General features: G+C 36.9%; 3 protein-coding genes across 6 annotated transcripts; all 3 read left to right on the top strand.

Annotated features, from left to right (window-relative positions):
• The first annotated feature begins 8,005 nt into the window (after nucleotides 1-8,005).
• On the top strand, nucleotides 8,006-9,824 carry LOC18047698 (exopolygalacturonase clone GBGE184). The gene is made up of 4 exons (XM_006444340.1): nucleotides 8,006-8,161; nucleotides 8,321-8,928; nucleotides 9,021-9,237; nucleotides 9,582-9,824. The coding sequence occupies exons 1-4, from the start codon at nucleotides 8,006-8,008 to the stop codon at nucleotides 9,822-9,824; spliced, it is 1,224 nt and encodes a 407-aa protein (XP_006444403.1).
• Nucleotides 9,825-10,937: 1,113 nt separating this feature from the next.
• Nucleotides 10,938-13,834, top strand: LOC18047699. The gene is made up of 6 exons (XM_024187577.1): nucleotides 10,938-11,291; nucleotides 11,548-11,660; nucleotides 11,869-12,566; nucleotides 12,696-12,862; nucleotides 13,515-13,661; nucleotides 13,763-13,834. Exons 1-6 carry the CDS (start codon nucleotides 10,938-10,940, stop codon nucleotides 13,832-13,834), a joined length of 1,551 nt encoding a protein of 516 aa, XP_024043345.1.
• A 2,203-nt stretch (nucleotides 13,835-16,037) lies between these two features.
• On the top strand, nucleotides 16,038-24,812 carry LOC18047700 (putative GTP diphosphokinase RSH1, chloroplastic). Of its 4 annotated transcripts, none has more exons than XM_024189873.1 (24): nucleotides 16,038-16,646; nucleotides 16,783-16,976; nucleotides 17,489-17,665; nucleotides 17,756-17,821; nucleotides 17,934-18,026; nucleotides 18,118-18,249; nucleotides 18,367-18,468; nucleotides 18,550-18,627; nucleotides 18,708-18,779; nucleotides 19,393-19,500; nucleotides 19,680-19,777; nucleotides 20,157-20,217; nucleotides 20,323-20,385; nucleotides 20,483-20,539; nucleotides 20,642-20,743; nucleotides 20,941-21,099; nucleotides 21,233-21,364; nucleotides 21,463-21,549; nucleotides 21,645-21,716; nucleotides 22,333-22,419; nucleotides 22,567-23,023; nucleotides 23,681-23,742; nucleotides 23,832-23,914; nucleotides 24,015-24,812. In XM_024189873.1, exons 1-24 carry the CDS (start codon nucleotides 16,622-16,624, stop codon nucleotides 24,040-24,042), a joined length of 2,595 nt encoding a protein of 864 aa, XP_024045641.1. In that variant the 5' UTR covers nucleotides 16,038-16,621; the 3' UTR covers nucleotides 24,043-24,812. The 4 variants fall into 4 exon arrangements, with proteins under 4 accessions (XP_024045641.1, XP_006444405.1, XP_006444406.1 ...); XM_006444343.2 differs by having other exon boundaries at nucleotides 16,039-16,646; nucleotides 23,832-23,900; XM_006444342.2 differs by lacking the exons at nucleotides 23,681-23,742; nucleotides 23,832-23,914; nucleotides 24,015-24,812 and adding an exon at nucleotides 23,177-23,676 and having other exon boundaries at nucleotides 22,567-23,064.
• Nucleotides 24,813-24,830: the final 18 nt, after the last annotated feature.

Genomic DNA, 24,830 nt, shown 5'->3' on the forward strand with positions numbered 1-24,830 from the left:
GGTGAAGTTCCACACCTGTAGACGTTGTTGTCATCTCAATCTATGTTTTTCAAAATATGGTGGATTTTTTTTTCTAGATTTGAACTCTCTAAAGCTCAAATATATGAAATTCAAGCTTCAAATCAATTTGTTTTGGAGATATATTATTGAATTAGTCAGAAGAGCCAACAATATCAGTGGCGGATGTTGTTAAAGAGCTGAGAAGAAATTTCAAGTGCTCTAATTGCTTACTATTATTAACAATAATTACAATAATAATAATATTCTAATTGAGGACAAAAGTAAAATTATAAAGTTTAAGTGAGATAAAATGGAGAGTTTAAAAAAGAAGAACTTGATTCCCAATCCTATGAGAATCAAATTCCATTCCTTAAATCCCAAATAACAAATAAATAAAATCAATTATTCTCAATTCAGGTTTCAATTCTCTCATATTACAAGTAAACACATCGTTATGCAAGATATGTTGTCAATATTTTTGGGTATTCTTAGTTATTTTACCTTTATCCCACTTTACTCGTCTTTTTCGGTGCCGTTGATATCTCAATTGGCATAATTCGTCTGCCTCTGAGAATGGTGTGGGCCGCCCATCATTACAAACCATCAAACGCCAGCGGATTTGAAGAAGCACTTGGCAAACCTTATCCAATAATGTAGTTTTTTATTTGTTGAAAGCGATAACGCGGGGGTGGGTTTGGTTAATCCGAACGGTAGTGAGTCAAGGGGTCTTCTCAACAAAAAAAAAAAAAAAAAAAAGTCAAGGGGCAATGATTTTTTTTTTTTTTGGCTTTATTTTTAAGAAATTCCACTTTATAGAGGTATCTTGTTGAATATCCCTCTCAGAAACGACATATTCCAAGTTTCCAACAACAGTCGCAGGTCTTCTAAGAACTTATCCTTTTATTCGCGAGGTGGAAACGTTAAAAATTGATTGATAGAAAAAACTAAATTTTTTTAATAATGAAAGTTTTGTTAAGAAATATATGAATTAACAAAATTTGGATTTGGCTTTTTTATATAATAATTCTAAATATTGTGAATTTATGAAAATAAGTAAATTTATAACCTTATTTCATAATAAAATAATAAAGAAAATAAAACAAATGGTACCCCAATCCAATATCTTAAAAAAAAATAAAAATCTTGAAAGTAATAGAAAAAAATTTTAAAAAAATCTTCAAACTAAAAAATGATGAAAAAAAAAGTATAATTTTCAACTTGACCTTAAAATAGAACGACTCAAATAATTCTGAGTTTAGTTCGTCTCGTCACAAACTTTGAAACAATATATTATACACCCAAAAAACAAAGGCTTATAGCGTGTATTATGACCTTCGGAAAGTACTCATCCCATGAAATCATCTTTCGTCAATTTTTTTTTAAATTTTTTTGAGAGGTTGTAATTTTAGCACTTTACAATGTCGATTATAGTCACGAGGAAAACGAAGATGGGGTTAGGAATATGTCGAACGTTTAGGCCCAAGTATGAAGCCCAAAATGAGACCAAAATCCACGCCCATTGAGTCCTTTTCATCACAATTCGGGGATGCTGTTAAATAGAGCTATGGATGTACGCGAAATTGAAATCGGAAATTCCAACGGGATAAAGTGCACAACCACTTGGGCTTAGCCCAAGTGGCTAGAGCCCCTCCCTCACAAATGTGAGGGAAGGGGTTCGAGCCCCTGCAGTCGCATTGTAGGGGTTTAATTTAAATATTCTTTCTTGGAGCCCTTGAGCTCAAGTGAAGACAGTTTTTTTTCCAGGATGGGAGTTTGACATCCCTCGAATATTTGAGAGGGTTAAAAATCTGAGCGGTGTCATATCAGTATTCATATCAATAGGGCTCAGTATAAATATATGATTGTACATATCAATTATACTCTCATGTAATATGAGTTGTAATTTGAACTGTAATTTGAGCAATAGTCTCATGTAATCAAAAAAAAAAAAAAGGGGATAAAGTGCACTAAATAAGAATAACCTGTTACTATCAGTCTATGATTCTCTTGAATTAAGGGATTTGTTTATTCTCGAACCAACTGATAGATCAGAAAAGAAAAGCAATCAAAATTGGCCCCGTTCTGAGGCTTACAAACGAAACAGTTAGCGTCGAATTTTTTTTTTTTAATTAAAAGGGGCTCAAGCAAGCGAGCTAAACAGGAATAAGGCGGGGTTGAGACACCCCAAATAAGTCTTGTAAAATAATTGAATAAATATTCACAGGCGGGCTAGAAAATAAATGCAAACCATGGGGGTGTGAGTGAGCCATATTCGCCATAAAATCTGCCGCCGAATTTGCTTCACGATAAATATGGGTGATGGTAATCCGCCAATTTCTGCTAACTAATTCCTGAATAGCCGCAACCAGTGCATAGAATTCATTAGGCACAACCACCTGCTTTGAGATCATTTAAATGACACAAAGACTATCCACTTCAACCAAAAGACATTTGATGCCAGTATCCCAAGCTATACGTAGTCCTTGATACAATCCCCAAAGCTCAGCCATGAGCACCGAACTTTCTCCAATATTCAAACAAAATCCAGAAATCCAGTGGCCGACCGAGTCTCGAAGAATTCCCCCAGCTCCTGCACCTTCAGATTTTCTACAAGACCCATCCGTATTCAATTTGCACCAAGGCCATGGAGGTGGAATCCATCCAATAAAGATTTCCTTTCGCCGCGGCTGCTGGCTTATGTGAGAATTATTAAGTTTATGGATTTCGTTGGCTCTGGCCGTAATATCTAAATAGATTGTTGAGTTGTCCGCCAACTTCCCATCCACCATAAAATGATTTCGCCAAAACCATAATCTCCAAATCGCTACGCCGAAGATACATTCCCAAGTTGATGGAGAAGCAATTTTCCACTTATTTTGTAAATTAGCAGTAATCCAATCACGTAATGTAGACTGGAAAAAGGACAGATGATTCCGAGCTGGTACCAACCGAAGCCAAAACCGCCTAATGCACTGGCAGTCTCTCAATACGTGGATAACATCCTCAATTGGTGCCCCACACCGTTCACAACCTATAGAAATAGGAATATGCCTCCTGGATAGTTCTTCCTTGGTTTTCAACTTTGCATGCAGAGCCTGCCAAAGGAATATGCGAACTGCTTGCGGCCCCTTCCAAGTCCATGCTAGCTTCCATGCAGTGCCAGTATCATTTGAATCCAGCTGACATAGAGCCTCATATGCTGAGCGAACCGTGAAGTTGCCTCTTGGTTCATACCGGCAGAAGATTTTGTCTACACCAAGCAAATGATTAGGAGGCATTACCGAAGCAATTTGCAGCAGAACAGAGTTGGGAAACAGATGTTCAAAGGCTGACCAGTTCCAGTCTCCATGTACGTTTATAAATTCGCTTACCGTAGCTTTAACCAGCTCTTGAGGCACAGGGTGAATAGCTAGATTAATCAAAGGGTCTTGTTTAGTTGCCCAGCAGTCTAGCCAAAAGCGAGTTCGAGTTCCATCACAGACAGCCCAACGAGCTCCCATCATGGTGGCTGACCATGTGCTCCTTATGGCCCTCCAAATTCTCGTACCTTGTTTATCAGGTAATGATAGCGGTAAATGTCTAGGATCTAACCCGTACTTTGAGCAAATAACCTTTACCCATAGCTTGTCAGAATTCGAGACCACTTGCCAGCTCAATTTCATCAACAATGCCTGATTCATCACATCCAGGTTCTTAAACCCCATGCCACCTTTTGTTTTCGGCATACAAATTCGGTTCTAACCCACCATGCTCATCTTGTGATTTTCTGACTTCCCATCCCAAATAAACCGACGACAAGACTTCTCAATCTTTCCGCGCACTGAAGCCGGGAGTAAAGTCGTTTGCATTGCATAGATTGGCATTGCTTGGAGCACCGAATGGGCCAAAGTGATTCGGCCAACTAAGGATAAGTGTGCTGCATTCCAGCCCGTGAGCCTCTTATCCACCTTGTCAAGAATTGTCTGATAAGTAGCTTTATTCACCCTCAAATGGAGAAGCGGCATTCCAAGATAGCACCCCAAGTCCTTTGTAACCGAATACCCCAAAACATCACTGAGCAGCTGAGCATCTCTTGAGACAACATTTTTGGAAAAATAAATTTTAGTTTTTGACTTATTGACCTTCGCCTCCGAGCTTCGGCAATAATTTTCTAGCATTGCATCTATAGTAGAAGCTTGATCCATTGATGCTTCTGCAAAGAGGAGCAAATCATCTGCAAAGAGGAGCAAATCATCTGCAAAAAATAAGTGCGTTAGTGGAGTTCCATGCTTGGCCAAACGAATAGGCTTTCAGTTACCATCCCTCACAGCTTGGGTTATTCCATGACTCAACCGCTCAATGCACAGAACAAAAATATACGGCGACAGCGGATCTCCCTGACGGATTCCTCTCCCTAGGGCAAATTCAGTTGTAGCCTCACCATTCCACAAAATACTCATTCGAGCCAACGTTACACATTCCATGACCAGCCTAGATAACTGAATTGGAATGCCAGTTTTTTTAAGAGTATAAAAAATAAAGTCCTAATTAAGCCGATCGTATGCTTTTTCCAAATCCACCTTGATAGTCATAAGCCCTTTCTTCCTTATTTTCTTTCGCATGGAGTGAACCACCTCCTGAGCAACTACAATATTATCGATAATCTGGCGGCCAGGTACAAAGCTAGTCTGATGGGGGCCTATGAGATCAGGCAACAAAGCTTGCAGACGGTTAGCAATTATTTTCGTGACTGTTTTATAAGCAACTGTGCACAAACTGATGGGCCTAAACATACTTAGGCTAGTAGGGTGTTCCACTTTAGGAATTAATACCAAAAGGGTAGTATTGATATCCTGGGGAATTTTACCTGAATTAAAAATATCAGCCATAAACTTACAAAAAGAAGGCCCAACAACTGGCCATTGAGACTGATAGAAGATGGCATGTAAGCCATCGGAACCTGGAGCTTTGAGGGGCTTCATGCTAAAGACTACCCTTTTAATTTCCTCCTCTAACACTGGGTCAACAGTACTCTCCAAATCATAAGCATTCAAGACTGGAAAAAAATTCGGTACCTGATATCTTTGAGGAGATGCCGCTTCACTTCTGTATAGCGACGAAAAATACCCAATTGCATGATTACGGATCTCTTCCTCGCTATACATCCAGTTTCCTGAACTATCTTGAATAGTTTCAATTCTATTTCTCCGTCTTCTTGCTATGGTTTTTTGGTGGAAAAAATTAGTGTTCCTGTCTCCGTGTAAGAGCTCATCTTTCCTAGATTTTTGCCACCAATAGATTTCTTCTTGACCCATCACCATTTCCAGCTCGTTCCGTAGACTAGCCTCTAACCGCTCAAGCCCTCGGGAGTAATAACTTTCTAAAGCTGCTTGAATCCCATTTATTCGAGCCATTAGTCGTCGTTTTCGCTGAAAGATATTCCCAAATACCTCCCTGTTCCATTCTTGGACCGCCTGGACAAAATGGGACGCCGCATTACTATAATGAGCTTGAGGATCCCACGCTTTCTGCACAAAGGAATTGAATTGTTCATGAGTCAGCCAAGGTGCCAGAAAGCGAAATGGCCTAGACCTCCGATATCTTGAAACTACTTTCTCGAAGCAAACCAGAACCGACCTGTGATCTGAAGCAACCTTCGGAAGGTGAAGCACAGAATTGTCCGCAAATTTTGTTAGCCAATCACTATTACAGAGAGCTCTGTCAAGACGCTTAAACAAAAGTCCACGAGCCCAGGTAAACCGAGGACCTTTGAATTTTAGATAAAAAATCTTGTGCTCATCAAACCACTGTCGAAGGTGCCGCACACACCAGGACTTCGTGTAGCACCCCCCTGCTTTTCAGAAGCATACAAGATAGAATTAAAGTCCCCCCTATTAGCCAAGGCCCTTGAATCGAAATAGCAATGCTATCCATATGCTTCCACAGCTGTCTCCGCAACATTGGGTTTGGGCTTGCATAGACAGCCGTTCCCCAAGACACAAATATATTATTCCGACGTAATTTAAAGTGAATGAATTGCCTATGATTCAGCAGTACCTCCACCTCTATAAATCTCTGCCAAAGGAGCCAAATTCCACCAGAAAATCCCTCTGCCTCCACTCGGTGAGAGTGTTCGAAACCACATGTCTTTATGAAATCATCAGCTTTAACTCCACTAATGCGAGGTTCCATCAAAACCACCATAGATGGATTATAATTTTTAATAATTGTCCTGAAAGAGCGCCGAAAATTAGCCGAAGCTGCCCCTTGGACATTCCAATACATAATGCTAATCGTCATGAAAAAACAAAAGCAAAATAATGAAACGCTGGCACCTTATTAGTGCTGGCCATCCACTTCAGGCATCAACGCCAAAGGCGTTAGTTAGCGTCGAATATTGCTTACGTATCAAGAATGCTAATGTAGAATGGTCGTCTTGGTAATAAGGTTATGATATTTTGTTTCTATTGACATGGTCATCAATTAAGGTATGGTACAGTTTAAATAGCTCACTTTATAATCAGCAGTTAAAGTGTCTTTGCAATAAATTAAGCTAATATATAAGATGATATTTATTTGGTTCTTGTATCTTTGTCCCTTTGTGGCTTTATCTCATGGCCAGCAGCCAAGGGATATATATATATATATACACGCACACCATGCCAAAAGGCTAGGAACATTCCTCAACGGATTAGCATATGTTCTCTCTATCCCTTATTCTTCCCTCCGCTTATCCTAGCCATATATTAGAAGAAGTGGTCCATACATACGTGAACGACCTTAAGCATTTTAACCTAAAATATCTTGTAAAATAGGTATTGTTTTACACGTTCATATGCCCGATGTCTGCCCACTCTAGGACTGTAGCACATAGAAACAATTTTCATTAGCAATACGAGATGCAGTGGCCACCGAAAGCAATGAAAACAAACGGCCGCTACTTTTTACCGTAATTTGGGAAGAGAAGTGAGGAGACTGAAGACATGTTGTATGCATGTACTAAAAGCCAGTGTTGAGCGTTAAGCCGAGCTGTGTGAGCTTTTTATAATTTTTTTGACACGTACGGGTGCATTAGTAGCCGCTTGACTTTAGAAATCTTGAGATTTCAAGTAACTTTATCTCCACGAGTAGTAGAAAGATGGGAGAAAAATGGGAGAAATTTTTATTTAAAATAATAAAAATAGTATATATACACATATACACACACATTGGAGATTGTGTTTTTTATCTGTTAATGACTAAAATCGGTATTTTGTGTTTGTTAATGATATTCTCACTTTGGTACAATAAGGATTTTCTCACTAGAAAAAAAATTATAATTTTTTAATCATAATTAATTAAAATTTAAAATTATGAGAAAAAGAAAGGAAATTATTATTTTTTAATTAATTGAATAATTTTTTAATCGTAATTAATTAAAAATTAAATGCAAAATTAATATATATACATAAGCTATTTTTTGGAGAATAATAAGCTGAAAATGATGTTATATATATTTTTTCTCATAATTCTAAATTTAATTTTTAAATTAATTATGATTAAAAATTATTTAATTAATTAAATAATTAAAGGTGTTCATATTCCCAACATCAAACATTAATTTCGCTCTTTTTTCCCATCTTCTCATATATTTTATCAAAATTTTTACAATCCAACTTTTTTTTTCAATATTTTTAGAACACCTAAGCTACGTCAAAGTAATGAATGCTGATAAATAAGTATTATTAATTCGGTTTAGGGTTCGCCACAAGATTATTGAGAGAGAGAGAGAGAAAAAAAAAACGAGAGGATTCAAATCCAAACAAAATCCAATATGGCTTTTCTAGTTGCAAACTAAATCAGTAAACTGCTTAGCTTATCGCGCTAAAGACGGAAAAAAATAGGAAACAACTCATTTTTTTATAAGTTAACTATAGATAGAAATAAGTTTGAGTATAAATTCAATAAGTCTCCGAATGATATATCATTTAAAAAAAAAAAATCTTAAGAGAATCGAAACTATAGCTCGCGGCTAGCTAAGAGCACCATGGCAAGACAAGAGAGATTTGTTGTCAAGGCTGTTCTTCTCCTAGGATTAACTTTTCTCTCTTCTGTGGTGCAAGGGGCAGAACCCAACTATAGCTTATATTTTGATGTTACAAAATTTGGTGCTGAGGCAAATGGCGACAAAAATAATGCACAGGTAATAAATTCATTGATAAAGCCATGCCCATGCGTCACCTAGCCCTCGTAAAATATTCATAAGAATCAAGAAACATATAGATATGTATATAATGCAAAAATGAAAATGGTCATTTTACAAATTCTTAATTAATTGATCATATATATATGCATGCTGCAGGCATTTACTGAGACTTGGGCAAAGGCATGCGGATCTGGTGCTCCAGCAAAGGTTCTTATACCCTCAGGAACATTTCTGACAGGGCCAGTAGTTTTTTCAGGGCCATGCAAAAGCGCTATAACTGTTGAAGTTCGGGGCATTGTAAAAGCCACAACTGACCTCAAGGAATACGCTGATGGAGACTGGATCCTGTTTGAAAACATAGATGGTTTGCTTCTCACTGGTGGAGGTACTTTTGATGGCCAAGGTGCCGCTTCATGGAAATTAAAAGACTCTAATCCCCAGCACTCTGCTACTAAGTGTGACCTTCTCCCAATTTCAATCAAATTCAACCATGTGAACAATTCCGTTGTTACTGGGATCAATTCCCTCAACAGCAAAGGCTTCCACATCCTCCTCGTCTTCTGCCAAAACTTCACGGCCAGTAACCTCAACATCACTGCTCCGGATGAAAGCCCTAACACTGACGGTATCCATTTAAGCTTGTCCAGTTTTGTTAACATCACCAACAGCAAGATTGGAACCGGCGATGATTGTGTTTCCATTGGACATGGTTCCACGGATATTTCCGTCTCCCGAATCACTTGTGGTCCTGGACATGGCATCAGGTAAGTTAGTTACAAATTATAACCCTCTTAAAATGTTAATTTGTACCAATGCCAATTCCTACTCATATATTTAACGTTCTGTGTAATACCAGCGTTGGCAGCCTTGGAAACAAACCGGACGAGATGGATGTGAATGGGATCACTGTGTTCAATTGTACACTAATTAACACCACAAATGGCCTGAGAATTAAGACAAAGCGGGGATCAGCTTCTCTTAAAGCTTCTCGCATCTTTTATGACAATATTATCATGGACAAGGTTAAGAATCCCATTATCATAGACCAAAACTATGGTGCCAAAAAGAATGAGGTATTAAGCTCAGCAAACAACAATGTTTCAAATTGATACATGCATTACATAGAGAGAGAGAGAGAGAGAGTCTCCTTCTACAGTGCGGGTGTTCTCAATTTTTTTTTTCATACAGACATACTTTTAAATCATGCGATTTAAAAGAGTTAATTTTTAACTCTCGTAAACTGCATGATTTAAAAGTATGTCTGCATTAAGAAAAAATATGGATTCTTGCACTTGAGAAAACTAAAAGATAATAAAATATATGTTTTAATACATTGCATTGGAGTATATATTCTAATATGTATAAGTTAACATAGAATTGTCATAAATTTGCTAATTATTTTAGTTATATTTTGCAGCCATCGCGCGTGAAGATCACCGATGTTCATTACAAGAACATTAAGGGAACCTCAATTACAAATGTAGGTGTTAATCTAAATTGCAGTTCAGTGGTTCCTTGTGATGGTGTTGAATTGGTTGGCGTGGATTTGGCCTTTGACGTCGGCTCCGCCAAGAAAGCTGAAGCTAATTTGCCGTTCTCATCTTCATGTGCAAACGCTGAAGCCAAGTTTGAGGGCAAGATCAGCCCACCACCCTGCTAGTGACAAACGAGTCTCACACAATATTGTGCAATTACATTCATTTACAATTAAGCGTTTTCCACTAAATTAATGCGTGGTTTGTGTAAACGCCTTTAAATTTATTATTTATCTCAAATAACAGATGACTGTTATCAGATTAATTCAGATGACCATGTATTTAAATAAAAACAATAGAGCTTGAATTTGAAATTTTGAATGCCTTTACCACTCTCTCTGTCTCTGTCTCTCTCTCTCTCTCTCTATATATATATATACATACATTAAGCTGGTAGTGCAGCTAATGAGAGAGCATTACACAATTAAACCAAATGGAGGTAACATTATCCAAATTTCACTAGAATAAAAATAACGTACAATTAATTTATAGAATTTCAAAAAAGAAAATCATAAAACATTAAGCCAACAAATTTAGCTTAGCTCCTATAAAGTATTAACAATGTGGCAGTTATTTTGTTGTGGGCCTTTGAAGAACGATCCAGCTGTCTCGATTAAGAACGTTGGATAGTTCAAAGCAAAGAGCCTAAACTGTCTTATGATTGAACATAGGCATTGGTAATCTCTATGGTGGTGATATGATGCCATGATGTTGGAGATTTCTAGGGGAAGCTAGAGAGAGTTGAAGAAGGAGATAAATCATGAGGAAGCTAGGAGGGTACTGGTGTTTGTTTGCCAATTAATATTGTCGAAATTGTAAAATCCATGATACAATGAGGAAGAACATAAACTTGGTATTATCATAAAGCTCAATAATGTGCTCGTTTTTTATATTTGATCTAATTATATATATAGTTTGCATTAGCAACACTTTGCCAGATTATTAATTGTATCCTTGACGTGGCGAATCGAATAGCAGCAACAAAACATTCTCTTTCGGTTATTACAATGTTGTGCGTTAGACTCAAAGTCGGAAACAAGAATCACTATGCGGACATAATATGCCACCAGTTTAAGATGAATACAATAAGATCGTGTATTTGGATCACATAGCTAGGCATGAACCGCATGCACAGCTAACCAAACAAACAATAATAGAAAAAAAAAAAAAAAAACAACAAAACATATCATAGATATCAATTAGTAGCAGCCAATAGGAGCTGTAAATTCCTTGTAACAATGATGAGTATTAGAAAAAGGAGAGAGAGCAAACAGAGTGTGATCGTGGTTTTGGAAGGAATCAAGATCTGCATAGAGAATACAGGTGTTGCACCACTTTTGAAGGCCGTGAGACAAGTGAATAATGCAGAGGATGAGATATTGGTTCTCACACTTCTGCACGCTATGGAGGCAACTGGGTCCTCAACTTACGCAGGTTGCAGGGAAGATCAGCAGTGCAATCAATTGTGTGAGGAAGATCCACACATCAGCTTCCTCTGCCAAGAGATCAGTGACAGAAAGGAAGTTTACAAGCAAATTTTCAGGCCTTTTTATGATTGCTGCAAATCTAAGGGAGTAAGTCCTTCTAGACCTGTTCCCCGCCCTGCAACCCCTGGTGCATCAGTATCACCTGCTTTTATTTATTTATATTTTTTAAACAAGTCACTTGCTTGAATTTTTGGCTCTGAGATAATAAGTTTTGTGAACATTTTCCTACGTTTTTTGTTTCATTTTTCCATAATAATGGAAAATATTCTTGCACTCCTAAGTTTTTGTTTGGTCATTTTTTCTTCCAGAAAATTAAGTAAACTCTTAACTTGTAATACCCTTGGCTAGCATAACGAATCAGTTACTTCTGTCGCAGGTGAAATTTCAGGTAAAAATTGCTGCAGGCTTCCGGCCAAGGGATGTTATAATTGAGGAAGCTAACAATTCAAGGGCTACTTGGATTGTAATGGATAGGTTTCGCCACTCCTTTCCCTTTTGCTACATGCTCTCATATATAACTAATTATGTAAATGTATCCTTTTAAACATATCAATTTTGTAAGTAATACAGTGAATTTGACATACAAATGGAAGAAGCCGCAGGCAAGGATCGTTAGGCTCTTACGCACCACTGTGATTATCTAGATACTAAATAGTCGATCCTTGTGTATTTCTTGTTGCAGTTGCTTTTCAAGACACGTCAGTTTCCGGTTGAATGGCACAGACTGTAATGTATCATTGGTGAGCAATGATGATGAAGCCATGGTCCCTGATCATCACTTAGATTCATTTGATAGATCAGAATGTTCAATGATCATGGAAGAAATACACAAACCAAAATCTCCGAAGCTCATGAAAGGATTCATATTGCAAGAAGACCTACGTGTTAATTCCTCCTTACTGCCAGAACAGCAGCCTTCTTCTCCTTTTTTGGCTAATACAAGCAAACAAAGTGAAAATCAAACGCTGTCTGAGGCACAGCAGGACAATGAAAATATAACTGATGTGGCGTCACCAAGAAAGGATGTACAAATTAACAGTCCAATAAAGTTTTCAAAGGCCAAATTAATGCTAGGCCAGCCACTGCAGCTAAGCTGGGAAGTGATTATGGAGATAACAGATAAGTTTACCACAAAGGCTTTAATGGGGCAATGCAAGAACTATGTGGGTTACCTTGGGTATTTATCGGAGTATCACGCGTTTGTCCTGGTAAAGAGATTCACAGGAGATTCCAGCAGCATTCTTGAAGCAGAAAAGAAAGCAGCCTGGTCTATGCGCCATAAAAACATACTGGGGTTGCTTGGTTACCACCAGAGTGATAGTGCATCAGTTTCAGTCTATCCGCATCCAAGAGAAGGGACACTGGACAATATGCTTTGCCGTGAGTTCTAACCCTACGCTCTTTATTTGAGATTATTTACAGAAAAAGGCCATCAGTCCTTGTTTAATGTAAATGATATTCTTCTTGATTGAGATACTCTTGTTAACTGCAACTTTTGAATTAGTTCAGCCTCCCCGCATAATGAGCTGAAATTGAAATTCCAACAAAAGTTGAAGATTGCCATAGGAATAGCTGAAGGTGTTCGATACATGCACCAAGAGTGTCCTCGGGGCCCAATTGCTCACGGTGAATTACAGCTTCACAACATTTTTCTACGGCATGACTTACGACCCATGGTGAATATCTCAAAATTAATAACCAAGTTTCTTCCAAGGCTTAATCATTCCTGTTCAATAACCATGTTTTTTTTTTTAATTTTTTCCACCCCACATAATTAATAGATCTCTGGCTTTGGAAAAGCAACATGGCTTCATCATGAACATGCATCGATCTCCAATAATAGGTACTAGTCAAAATTGGTTTAATTCAAATTGATTTTTTTTTCTTTTTTCATTATATTCACTTCGAGAAATACCATCCAATACAACAATTTTGCACAAATATATTTTGGCTGAAAAAGAAGTTTGTTTTGGCTTATAAGGTGGCAGCTTAAGGATACATTAAATAGCGAATCAATGCAATTACTAAAATCAGATGTCTTCTCCTTTGGGGTTCTACTCTTACGGCTGTTTTGTCGAAGATCAATGCCACAGGACTACAGAAGTTTGATCGAGTGGGTCAGTAAACATTTATTTTTCACTTTCATACACGCTGGAGAAGGCCATAAATGTGAATTACAAATGGGACAACTTTAGTGAAAATATCCCTTGTATTTATGAATCAGTCTTACTGAAATGGCTTTATTCAACGCCTTCAGCTGTCACAACCTATTTTTTTTTTTTTTCCCATTTAGCAAACTGACTTTAATCATTGCAATTTGTTTGACAGGCTCGGCCATTGATGCTTCAAAGAAAATTTCATGAGTTGTTGGAAGAAGATTTGGATTTTTCGGACATGCATGGAATTTACAGGGTAATGGCTGCGGCAACTCAATGCACCATCAGTAAGCCAACTTCACGACCCTGTATGAGCGAGGTACTGTAATTGCCACGCAACCAATTCATGTATATATATATATATTGGCTTATTTTTTTCCTTAACAATTAATTATCTCTGATCACCATTCATCCATCCAGGTGATTTCCATTCTAAAAGGGGAAAACTTCAGTGGTATACAATCAACTCCATCCGGAGAGAGCAGTCCATGAAAAGGAAGCAAAAATATGATCCACCCGGGGCACTGCTTCATGTATATGATATTGAAGCGTCGTACTGTCAGGGCCAAGTGCTGAAACTTCACCCGAAAAACATGGGAGAGAGAGAGTGGACTATATTTGGACTTGTGTAATTACCCCAAAAGAGGCATGTATAATAAAGAAACCAAATGCCGTAATATATAAGAAACATTGATTTGTCCAAAACCACGATTATTTACCTTTGAAAATTCTATAGATAATTAGGTCCAAGTATATACTCTCTATTTCTCCCCTTCTTATCCAGTAATTATCTGTAACTGGCTTCAGCGAAGCTATTCATGCTGACATTTGATGCCGTGACAGACTTGTTTGGTTGCCACCACACATAATTATCTATAGATAATTTGGTCCAAGTATATACTCTCTATTTCTCCCCTTCTTATCCAGTAATTATCTGTAACTGGCTTCAGCGAAGCTATTCATGCTGACATTTGATGCCGTGAGACTGACTCGTTTGGTTGCCACCACACAACCGATTAAACTCATTTTGAAAATTGAAAATCAAAATCGCCCTTTCACATTTCAATGAGAATTAAAGCAGATATCCCATTGCAATTTGTAGAGTAATGGATGCTCTCTTTAGACAAAGACTAAGGCATAGTATTTATGCAGCGGCGTAATTAATTGAAGCTCAAAGGGCCCAACAATCCCTTTTTTTCCTCACAAAGCAAAGTCAACCAAACCATTATTTTATTTTTGTGTGTTTTTTTCTTTTCCATCTTTTTATATGACTTTGTTAAATTCACTCGTGTGGATGAAGAGAAATCTAATCATGCCCATTATCAAGCTATGTATCAATTATCAAATAACCCAAGTACCCAACGCAGCTTTTAGATTATTTTCTATAATTATTAACTTCACCTTTTTTGTGACACAGATCTGCCGGTGTAGGTGCACAATTCAAAACCACCACTATTTCATCCCTGCAAGTAAATATTGACTGCGGTAATGTGCTTGGAGACTCTGACGCAGCAAGGTAGCGCAAGAAGATTATCAAGGGTAGATAAATATTAGATATTATTTTAAAAATATTTTGAGTCAACATGATATTAGATATTATTTTAGGAATGATCTTATTAACTTACGTCCAATCAAAGTGTGATTAGTTATCCTTCTAATTGAAATGATTTTCATGAGATTATGATAATGTTTTACAACGAGATTAGACGTTATTCTAATCAAAATACCTCTACACTACAATAGATAATCTTAAGTGAATTATGAAAGAGAGGTTTTTATAAAAGAATTGAACTTGAATAACAAGATCTCCATATTTATTATATGATAAAATTACTTTTAAGTACACACTTTCCTAATTTACTTAAAATTAAATCATAATTGTATTGAAAATAAAATACAAAAAATATATACACAATTAACTCTAATTAAAAATAAAAAAATATCAAAAATCTAAAATAAAACTTCCTACACCACGCTTCGTGGGGTGTTTAGATGTCAAAACTGCCATTACAATCTTTGTGTTTTACGGGCCGCGAATGTCACTTCATAGTTCCACAATAAGCTTGCTCTTTACATAAACACCGACGTCATAATTTCCCAACAAAAGCTGGTGCATCGAAGCAATACTGTGCGTTAATTCTTTGTTCGTTCATTAATTGTCAATTATTGACAATTTATGTGGCAGTTCATTGTACGCTGTTCTGAAGTCCATTACAAAACCCTCTTTTTTTCTAATTATATGAGAGTATTGTTTAGATTACAACTCATATTAAATGAGATTATAATTAATATTTATAATCAGATAATTATTAGGACTAATTTATCTTAAATCTTATATAGTACTGTTCAGATTTTAACTCTTTCTAATATTTGATAAACGTCAACTCCACTCACATTTAAAAGACAGAAAACCGTCTTCACTTAAATTTAATAAAAAAAATTAAATCCTCATAATACTTTTGTGAGAGTTCAAATCAGTACTCTCACAATTATAAAAGAGTGGTTCTAATTACTCAGCTAAAGGTCGAGTTGTTAATCCATTACAAAATCTTAAACAATATAAATAAGTTAATATTTATTATTTTGGATAGTTTTAGTAATTTAGGCAAAATTTTAAGAAAACTACCGTCGTCCAAACATACTTAGACTATAACTGCCTTGGAATTGTACGTTGGAGAAGCAACAACAACATAACTGCATGATCATAGCCACTCTTTGTGATGGCATAGCTATTGGAATTGACAAACCCGGACCGACGTACCGAATGTATAGTTGTTGCCTAGTGTCTTTCCTCGCCGTCAGTGCGAAAAAATCCCGTCCGACGCGACACACACAACGCATGGAAAAATAAATAAAAGTTTTACGATTCGACACTTACGATACACCTAGGAATTACCTTGAAAATGAATTATAAAAATTACGAAAAGTGCAAAAAAAATGGAATTCAAAGAATTTTTAAAATTTTATCTATCACCTACATTATAGAAAAGCGAAAGAAAAGAAAAGAAAAATATCTATATATCGAACGGTATTTGTGTGGCGTTGGCGAAGCTCTCTCTCTCTAGATTATCTCTTCACCTCCTTCCTTCAAATCCATCGATTATTTGTCCAAAACCCTCCAACAACATTTCCACAAACATAAAACGCAACGTTCTATCGATTCCAAACTCCAGAAAGAACAATTATCAACTCTCTCGCTCTTGTCAATTGAGTTGTTTTATGTTTGTGTATTGTTTAATGCTTAGTTCGATTCAATGAGATTGCTCTTCTTCACTACAAATGGCTTCCGCTGCTTCCATGTCAGGTTCATTTTCTCTCTCTTTAACTTTTATCTCTCCATGTTTCGCTGCTGAGAAAATGTGTGAAATTCTGGAAAATTATAAATTTGTTGGTAATTTACTGAACTAATCTTGAATTGCACGGCAATTCGACTTTTCTAGTGTCAGTGGAATGCGTTAACATTTGTAAGTTACCAAAAGGCGATGGAAGTGGAAGATATTATGACTGCAGCGTTCTCTCGTGTGCTTGGAAAGCTCCGAGAGCTCTGACCGGATTTCTTGCCAGCACTACGCATCCTGCTCACTCTTCATCATTATCGCTTGGTCCAACCGGCAGACGAAATCGAATCAATTCTGTAAGCTTCTTTTACTTGAGAGTTTCAGTGATTTGGTATGTGTTATTGTATATGTGTATGAATAAAAGTTTCTCTTTTTATTTATTAAATATTTGTGAGAATATTTAGTTATAATCATGATTCTGTAGGATAATTGATTTTTGATACTTGATGCTATTACCTTAATGTTATATTTCAAAAAAATGGCTTGCCGAGGAAAATAGATAGCATTTTAGTTTAATTTTTTTGGAATTATAGTAACTTTAAATGTCTATTTCGGTAACTCTGCTTACTTTGGTATGGCTTGGATTGTATCGGCGTAGTCGATAGTTTTAGCAGTGGTAATAAAGCAGTAAATGCAGTTCATGGCTGGACAGATGTTAATTAGTCGATGCAACTTATCTAATAGGCCTGTTGGAATGCTATCCAGATAGATCTGTTGTATGCTTTAGTTTTACTGGTATACTAGTTGCATTAGTATTATTATTATTATTTTTGTAGTTATTAACTGTTCAGTCTCATGCTCTTGGCAGAGATGCGAAGCCTTTGATGTGGGAAGTTGGTGCACTGAAGGTTCTGACCTTGTTCTTCTTGGCAAACTCCCTAGGTCAAGTTTACTTCATGTTGCCTGTAAAAGATGGCGGCTGTGTTTGTCTCCATCTGTCTCTTCGGATGCCTTCAAAGAGGATTCTCCTGAAAGGTTGTGGGAGGTATAATTGACTATTTTTGAACCTCTATTTCTGTGACAATTACTATAAAGTTTGGGTGTTGTACTTATTATTATTTGACTGTTGGCTCAGGATCTTAGGCCCACCATATCATACCTTTCACCTAATGAATTGGAATTGGTCCGTAGAGCTCTGATGGTAACATGCCTGCTTTTTCAATAATTTTACCGTTGAATTTCTTGTGAATCCTGTTTCTTTATTTCACAAGAGGTGGTTATTATATCTAAATGTAGTATTTTGGTTGGTACAGTTGGCTTTTGAGGCGCATGATGGTCAGAAAAGACGGAGTGGAGAGCCTTTCATCATTCATCCAGTTGAAGTTGCTCGTATTCTGGGTGAACTTGTGTGTTATTAAAAATTGAAATATTCTATAATTTTAAACATAATTAACATTGCATTGGACAATTTAACTTGATTCATTACTGATATTGTAGGAACTGGATTGGGAATCTATTGCTGCGGGATTACTACATGACACAGTTGAAGATACAAATGTTGTTACTTTTGAAAGAATAGAGGAGGAGTTTGGAGCTACTGTACGCCGCATTGTAGAGGGAGAGACTAAGGCAATTTATTTGTTTATTTCTTCAGCAACTCAAGTAGTCGAGTGTCATGTCAGAACTTCAAAGAATCTAGGTTAATCTGACCACAGTCTAAATCCATTTCTTCCTTTTCCTGGTTAGGTATCAAAGCTGGGAAAATTAAAGTGTAAGAATGAAAACCATTCAGTGCAAGATGTTAAAGCTGATGACCTACGGCAAATGTTTCTAGCCATGACTGAGGAGGTGACTTGTCAACATAATCTTTTTTATGCTCTTGTTACACATTTTAAAATCCATTCAGCTACTAAACAGCTGTTATTTCAGGTCCGTGTTATCATAGTCAAATTGGCTGATAGATTGCATAACATGCGCACTCTTTCACACATGCCTCCACATAAGCAGGTAGTTTGCTAGTGGTCAAGTATAATTCATTATAGATCATTTTTCTGTCATTATTTTTAACATTGTTATTTTCTTTCCAGTCCAGCATTGCAACGGAGACATTGCAGGTCTTTGCTCCCTTGGCAAAATTGTTAGGGATGTACCAAATTAAGGTGTACCTTGCGGTTCATTTGCAATCTTTAAAAAATGGTGTTTGTGCATTTGCAGTGCTGATGGTAGTTTGTTTTTTAGTTTCTGGTGATACATATTAATCTTGATGTAGAATCTGGATGGACTATCATAGTTCCTGACTGGTTGAGACTTCCATTAGTTAATTTGTTCTTTTTTTTTTTTGGGAATAATAAATTTTACATTAAGAATAACCAAAGTTGCTCTTAATATTCAAGATTTTGCATTCTGTTTAGTCCCACGATCAGTCGATGACTTATTCATCATTCAAGACAAGATAGAGCTTTTGATGATCTCATTTTGAGACTTTTGAAATTTTCATTTCGTAGTCATTGATTTGGATAAATATATGCCAGCATCTTTCCAGCGGCATCAATATTTTTGTTCAGAGCTGCCATATACGGATCATCTTATCTATTCTGCTTGGCTTTCTCTCTCTACTAACTTGCCCATTTGTAGTTATATTCCTGCCTGCCTTCCATTTTTGGCTAAACTTATGCATTTAGGACTGTTTTCATCTAAATTGCCATTCACATCCTATTTCTGGTTGATGATCCTGTTGTTTCATGGTCTGAATTCATATTACTGTTATTGCAGTCTGAACTTGAAAATCTATCCTTTATGTACACAAATGCTGAAGATTATGCCAAGGTCAAAAGAAGAGTTGCAGACCTCTATAAAGAACATGAAAAAGAACTTGAGGAGGTACTCTTTTTCTCCTTTTGCACACTGATGTTTGGATATGACTGCAGAAGTTTCATTTATCACTTACAAGTTGGCATGATGATAAAACTAACTGTTAAGTTTTTTGTGAATGTCAATTTTGACTTTTTCAAGCAAATTTTGTATCTAACCGGTCATTGGAATTTTCTTCTTTTAACTAGGCGAACAAAATTTTGATGAAGAAGATTGAGGATGATCAGTTCTTGGACCTTATGACTGTCAAAACTGAAATTCGCTCTGTATGTAAGGAGCCTTACAGGTCAAGTCATGAATCATACTTTTTCCATTCGTTCATTTATCTATTTAGCCATTGTTCCATGTTTCATTTTCTTCACTGCAATTGAAGAACATTAAGGATAGGCTTTTTACCATATAGTGCAGCTTACTCGCAAATGCACTCTGTACCTTCACATGTATAGATTTTCTGCTTTATGCATCTATATATCTGACAAAGAGTCTATAATATATGTCTGAGTTTAATCACGTTGGGGCCTTAAATGGGTTATTAACTGCTGACTTGGGTTGACCTGGCAATGAGATATCACATGCCTTTCGCATTTACCTCATGACTTGTTCTGTGTGTTTTATGGAAGACTCTTGGGGCAACATTTTTTAATGAAAATTTTTTTTTTCTGCAGTATTTACAAAGCTGTGCTCAAATCAAGAGGTTCAATCAATGAGGTTAACCAAATTGCACAGGTTTGTTTTTGTATTTGCCTTTAATATGTTAATTATCTTGATAAAGAAACTTTTATTGGTTTTCATTCACTTGTTCATTTGTTGCTTCCTGTTTGTTATAACCAGCTTCGAATAATCATAAAACCAAAGCCATGTAGTGGTGTTGGGCCTTTGTGCAGTCCTCAGCAGGTGAATTATTGGCCATGCCAAAGGAACTGGGCATCTTTTTCTGTTATCTGTAGTTGGCTTAGCATTTGGAATTTTCTCATGTATATACTTTCTGCAGATATGCTACCATGTGCTTGGGTTGGTACATGGAATTTGGACCCCCATTCCTCGAGCTGTGTGTATTCCAGTCTTTTCTTTTTCTTTTTCAAACTCTAGGAAGAATCAGTTTTTGTGTTGTGGAAAATTTATTTAAGTAGTGTTTTATTCTTCTTAACAGATGAAAGATTACATTGCAACCCCAAAGCCTAATGGCTACCAAAGTCTCCACACAACCTTGATTCCATTTTTGTATGAGAGTATGTTTCGACTGGAAGTTCAGGTAGCTTGAATGTTCAATTTCTTAATCATGTTCCCTTTTCCATTGGTTGCTGAGAATGCTTTTTTACTTAAATTCATTTACTAGCTAATTTTCTTAACTGAAAAACAATTCTTGCTAAAATTGTCATAATGTCGTTTTGAGTTCATGATTTGATTCTTGAAATGCATTTAGTTATATATGTCTCTATATTTTGGCAGATAAGAACTGAAGAGATGGATCTGATTGCCGAAAGAGGCATCGCTGCTCATTATAGTGGGAGAGTTTTTGTTACTGGTTTGGTTGGGCACGCAAGGCCTAATGGTAGAAGTCCAAGGGGAAAGACAGTTTGCCTTAACAATGCTAATATTGCGCTGAGGGTAATTTACCTATTTACTTGATGAATTGTCATAATTAGAAGTCATCCTTGAAAGAGAGAATTCTTTATTAAGCTTTCTCAAGTCTCCTGACTTGGATGCTAATTTTATGGATGAAGTCCTGTCTTTCCTCCAGATTAGCTGGCTCAATGCAATTAGAGAATGGCAAGAAGAGTTCGTGGGCAACATGACATCTAGAGAATTTGTAGATACCATTACAAGAGATCTCTTAGGTAGTCGAGTCTTCGTTTTTACGCCAAGGGGAGAGGTAAATGAGTGAATTTCTCCCTTTTTAAGGGTTATTTAATTCATATATAAGCAGATTGTGTTGATTAGGACTTGATAATCATCTTTATGTATGTACAGATTAAAAATCTGCCTAAAGGAGCGACAGTTGTTGACTATGCTTACATGATACACACTGAAATTGGCAACAAGATGGTTGCTGCAAAGGTACTCTACTCACTTCTGATTGGTTCTATTCAGGGATTAGACCAAAGTAAAAGCAAAGCGTCAATCTAATTTTCAAATGCTTGAGTTTATTGCAGGTCAATGGGAATCTTGTTTCTCCAACACATGTGCTTGCCAATGCTGAAGTTGTGGAGATAATCACCTATAATGTTAGTTTTTCATTGACCATAGCCTTATAATTGCGATTTGCTGGTCTCAAACAATAGTGTATGCAAATTTATTTAGGTATTATATTGAAGTCTAGATTTACCATGTGTGATGAGAAGAATATCTCTATTTAATTATTTCATATCCTTTTTAGTTTTTCTTCCTAAATTGAAAAGTTACTCAATGGAGGGAGTTTCAGGAATAGCTGCGTTTGTCATCATGCTAGTTTGGTCATATATCACTATGTTTTTTTGGCCCAATTTAACTCATTAGATCTACTTCTTGCAAAGATCGATGTTGTTGTAAACCGTACACTGTCCTTACTGAGCAATTAACAATTCATAATGTTCTAATTTTTGTATGATGATCCTAGTAAATTACATCCAGAAGGCTGGTTCTATCTCAGCATTAACCTTAGTGATGGTTATTTTAGTCTAAGTTCCGTCATGCTACTTGATTTTATTTTCTAAGTTGTTCTTTTCCACTCATCAAAGTTCATCAGGTTGTGCATACATTTATTACTAGTTCATACATTCCCTCACCACCCCCCCCCCCCCCCCCAAAAAAAAAAAAAAAGTTAGAAAGTGCAATGTTAATTAGCCTTCCCTGACTTATCAGGCGCTCTCAAGTAAATCAGCTTTCCAAAGGCATAAGCAGTGGTTGGAACATGCTAAAACACGAAGTGCCAGACACAAAATTATGAAGGTAGGTTTACTTGTTCAGAATAGTACTGGCTTTTTTTTCCCGTTTAACCCTTTATTACTGCCTGTGCCCTTCTTTTTCCCCCCTTCTTCTTTTAAAGCACTAAGACTGTTAGTTCTGCTTTAATATCAAATTTCATCTTGTGATTAGTTTTTAAGGGAGCAAGCTGCACTATCTGCTTCAGAAATTACAGCAGATACTGTAGGTGACTTCGTTGCTGATTCTGGAGAGGAGAGTGAAGTAGAAGATCTCTCAGATGGTTCCAAACAGGACAAACCTTTGTGGGAGAAAATCCTTATGAATGTTGTCCAAATGTCGTCACCTGTCAGAAATTCTAAAGCTGTCTGTTCTGATGACAATGCTAGCCTTTGGGCTCCAAAAGTCAACGGAAAACATAACAAGCGTGTGCATTATGTTGGTTCAAAAGCTGAGGGGGAGTTGTCATCTCAAGAAAATAGTTTTGCCAAAATGATGCATGCTAATGTTCCAATGTATAAGGAAGTTTTGCCCGGATTAGAAAGCTGGCAAGCCAGTAAAATTGCCACTTGGCACAATCTCGAGGGGCACTCTATCCAATGGTTTAGTGTGGTGTGCATAGATCGAAGAGGTAATTTTCATTCTGTAGAAATAGTCATGCAATCGCGATAGGCAGTAGACAACATCGAGATTGTAAAAATTCAAATCTGGAAATATTAGTGTGGTGTGCAGAGATCGAAGAGGTAATTTTCATTCTGTAGAAATAGTCATGCAATCGCGATAGGCAGTAGCCAACATCGAGATTGTAAAAATTCGAATCTGGAAATATTATTTAGGAACCCAATCAGACCATTTTTTTACAAGTTTCTAGTTGCCTTTTCCAGCTTTTATTGACCGTCCACGAATTTGGGACAGAAATAATTGCCCTATGGTTTATGGAAAGTCATACTGTCTTTGTCCTAATCTCCAAATGGAATGTCTACTGCCTTCTCGATATCAGGAGAAATTCTAGAATACATATGTTGTATACAACCAACTAATGCATGCATGACATGTGTAATTAAGTTTAATACAACCACCACTTGCATGATAGTTTATAAAATAAATGCACACATGTCATGACATTATTTGCTTGTTGTATGGGTGACATGGTACAACAGATATATTCTAGAATATCTTCGATATCAGAATGTCTTTCCATTGAAGTTTAGGCCTCAATTTTGATTGTCATGATTTCGGATCAATCTGGCTGTTCCTGTTAAAGATTTGATTAACCCACTGATTTCAGGCATCATGGCTGACGTCACAACGGCATTGGCAACTGTAGGTGTCACTATATGTTCTTGTGTGGTGAGTGGTCAAAATTTATGACGTATTTATTCGTCGACTGTTAGTAGCTTGACTCTCTGATGTTTGTGACACTTGTACTGTGTGTTCAGGCTGAAATTGACAGGGGAAGGGGAATAGCTGTCATGCTGTTTCATGTCGAAGGGAACCTTGAGAGTTTGGTAGCGTGCCAAATGTTCATTCACTAATGCTAATAATCTGCTACTACTTGGTCTTTTGTTCTTTTATCTTTTCCCTCTTTTTCTTATATCATGGAGCTGTTTCTTTTTGGTCAGGTTAATGCTTGCTCAAGTGTGGATTTAATCCTGGGTGTATTGGGATGGTCTACGGGTTGCAGCTGGCCAAGCTCCAAAGAAGACTGGCAATTTCATGAATGCTAATCAATTAGGGAGCCTGTTTGCCCAAATTGTTCACCCAGCAAGTGCAAGACTGGGTATGAAGTTTTGTCCCCAGAGTTCTGAGCTATAATAGATTTTGTTAGTTAGTTACAAAGTTCTCATCTATTTGTTGACACCGGTAAGAAGATAAACCAGCAGAGCCTTCTGAGCTTAGTCTGTGGATTCAGGGCACTGTATATAGAGAAAGAGTGATAGTTAGAATTGTGTATACACCTGCAAAGGTACTTGCCATGAAAAGATGGCACAACATATATACAAAGCACAGGTCTCCTGCTATATATAAATTTCATCGTGGTTTAAATCCTTAATCTTCACTAGATCACTTGATCGCTCTGTAAATTGTATTATGTATCACTAAGCATAATCAAACGTCTAGGCCTCCATCACTTTGTCATGCATCAGCGTATGTCATATTGTATCTAGCTGGTCAAATTCTTTCCAGAGCAACAGACATGGCACTTGTGGTGCATGTTTAGATAGAGATGGTGCGGTGGTACACAACAGCTTCGCTGATGATGGTGGCAGTGGTGGGGTTATATAGTAGAGGGTAAAGAGATAAAAATTGTAGGAGAGAGTGAAACTGCGGTGATATTGCCAGTGTTGATTCTACATTCAGTATTTCGTACTTCCTCGACCAGGAATGCCATTTTCCATTTGGCTCTTTTATGCTTTGTTCTGATGCTAAATGTGTTT

The sequence above is a fragment of the Citrus clementina genome, unplaced genomic scaffold, assembly GCF_000493195.1.
Source record: "Citrus clementina cultivar Clemenules unplaced genomic scaffold, Citrus_clementina_v1.0 scaffold_3, whole genome shotgun sequence".
NCBI lineage: Eukaryota > Viridiplantae > Streptophyta > Magnoliopsida > Sapindales > Rutaceae > Citrus > Citrus x clementina.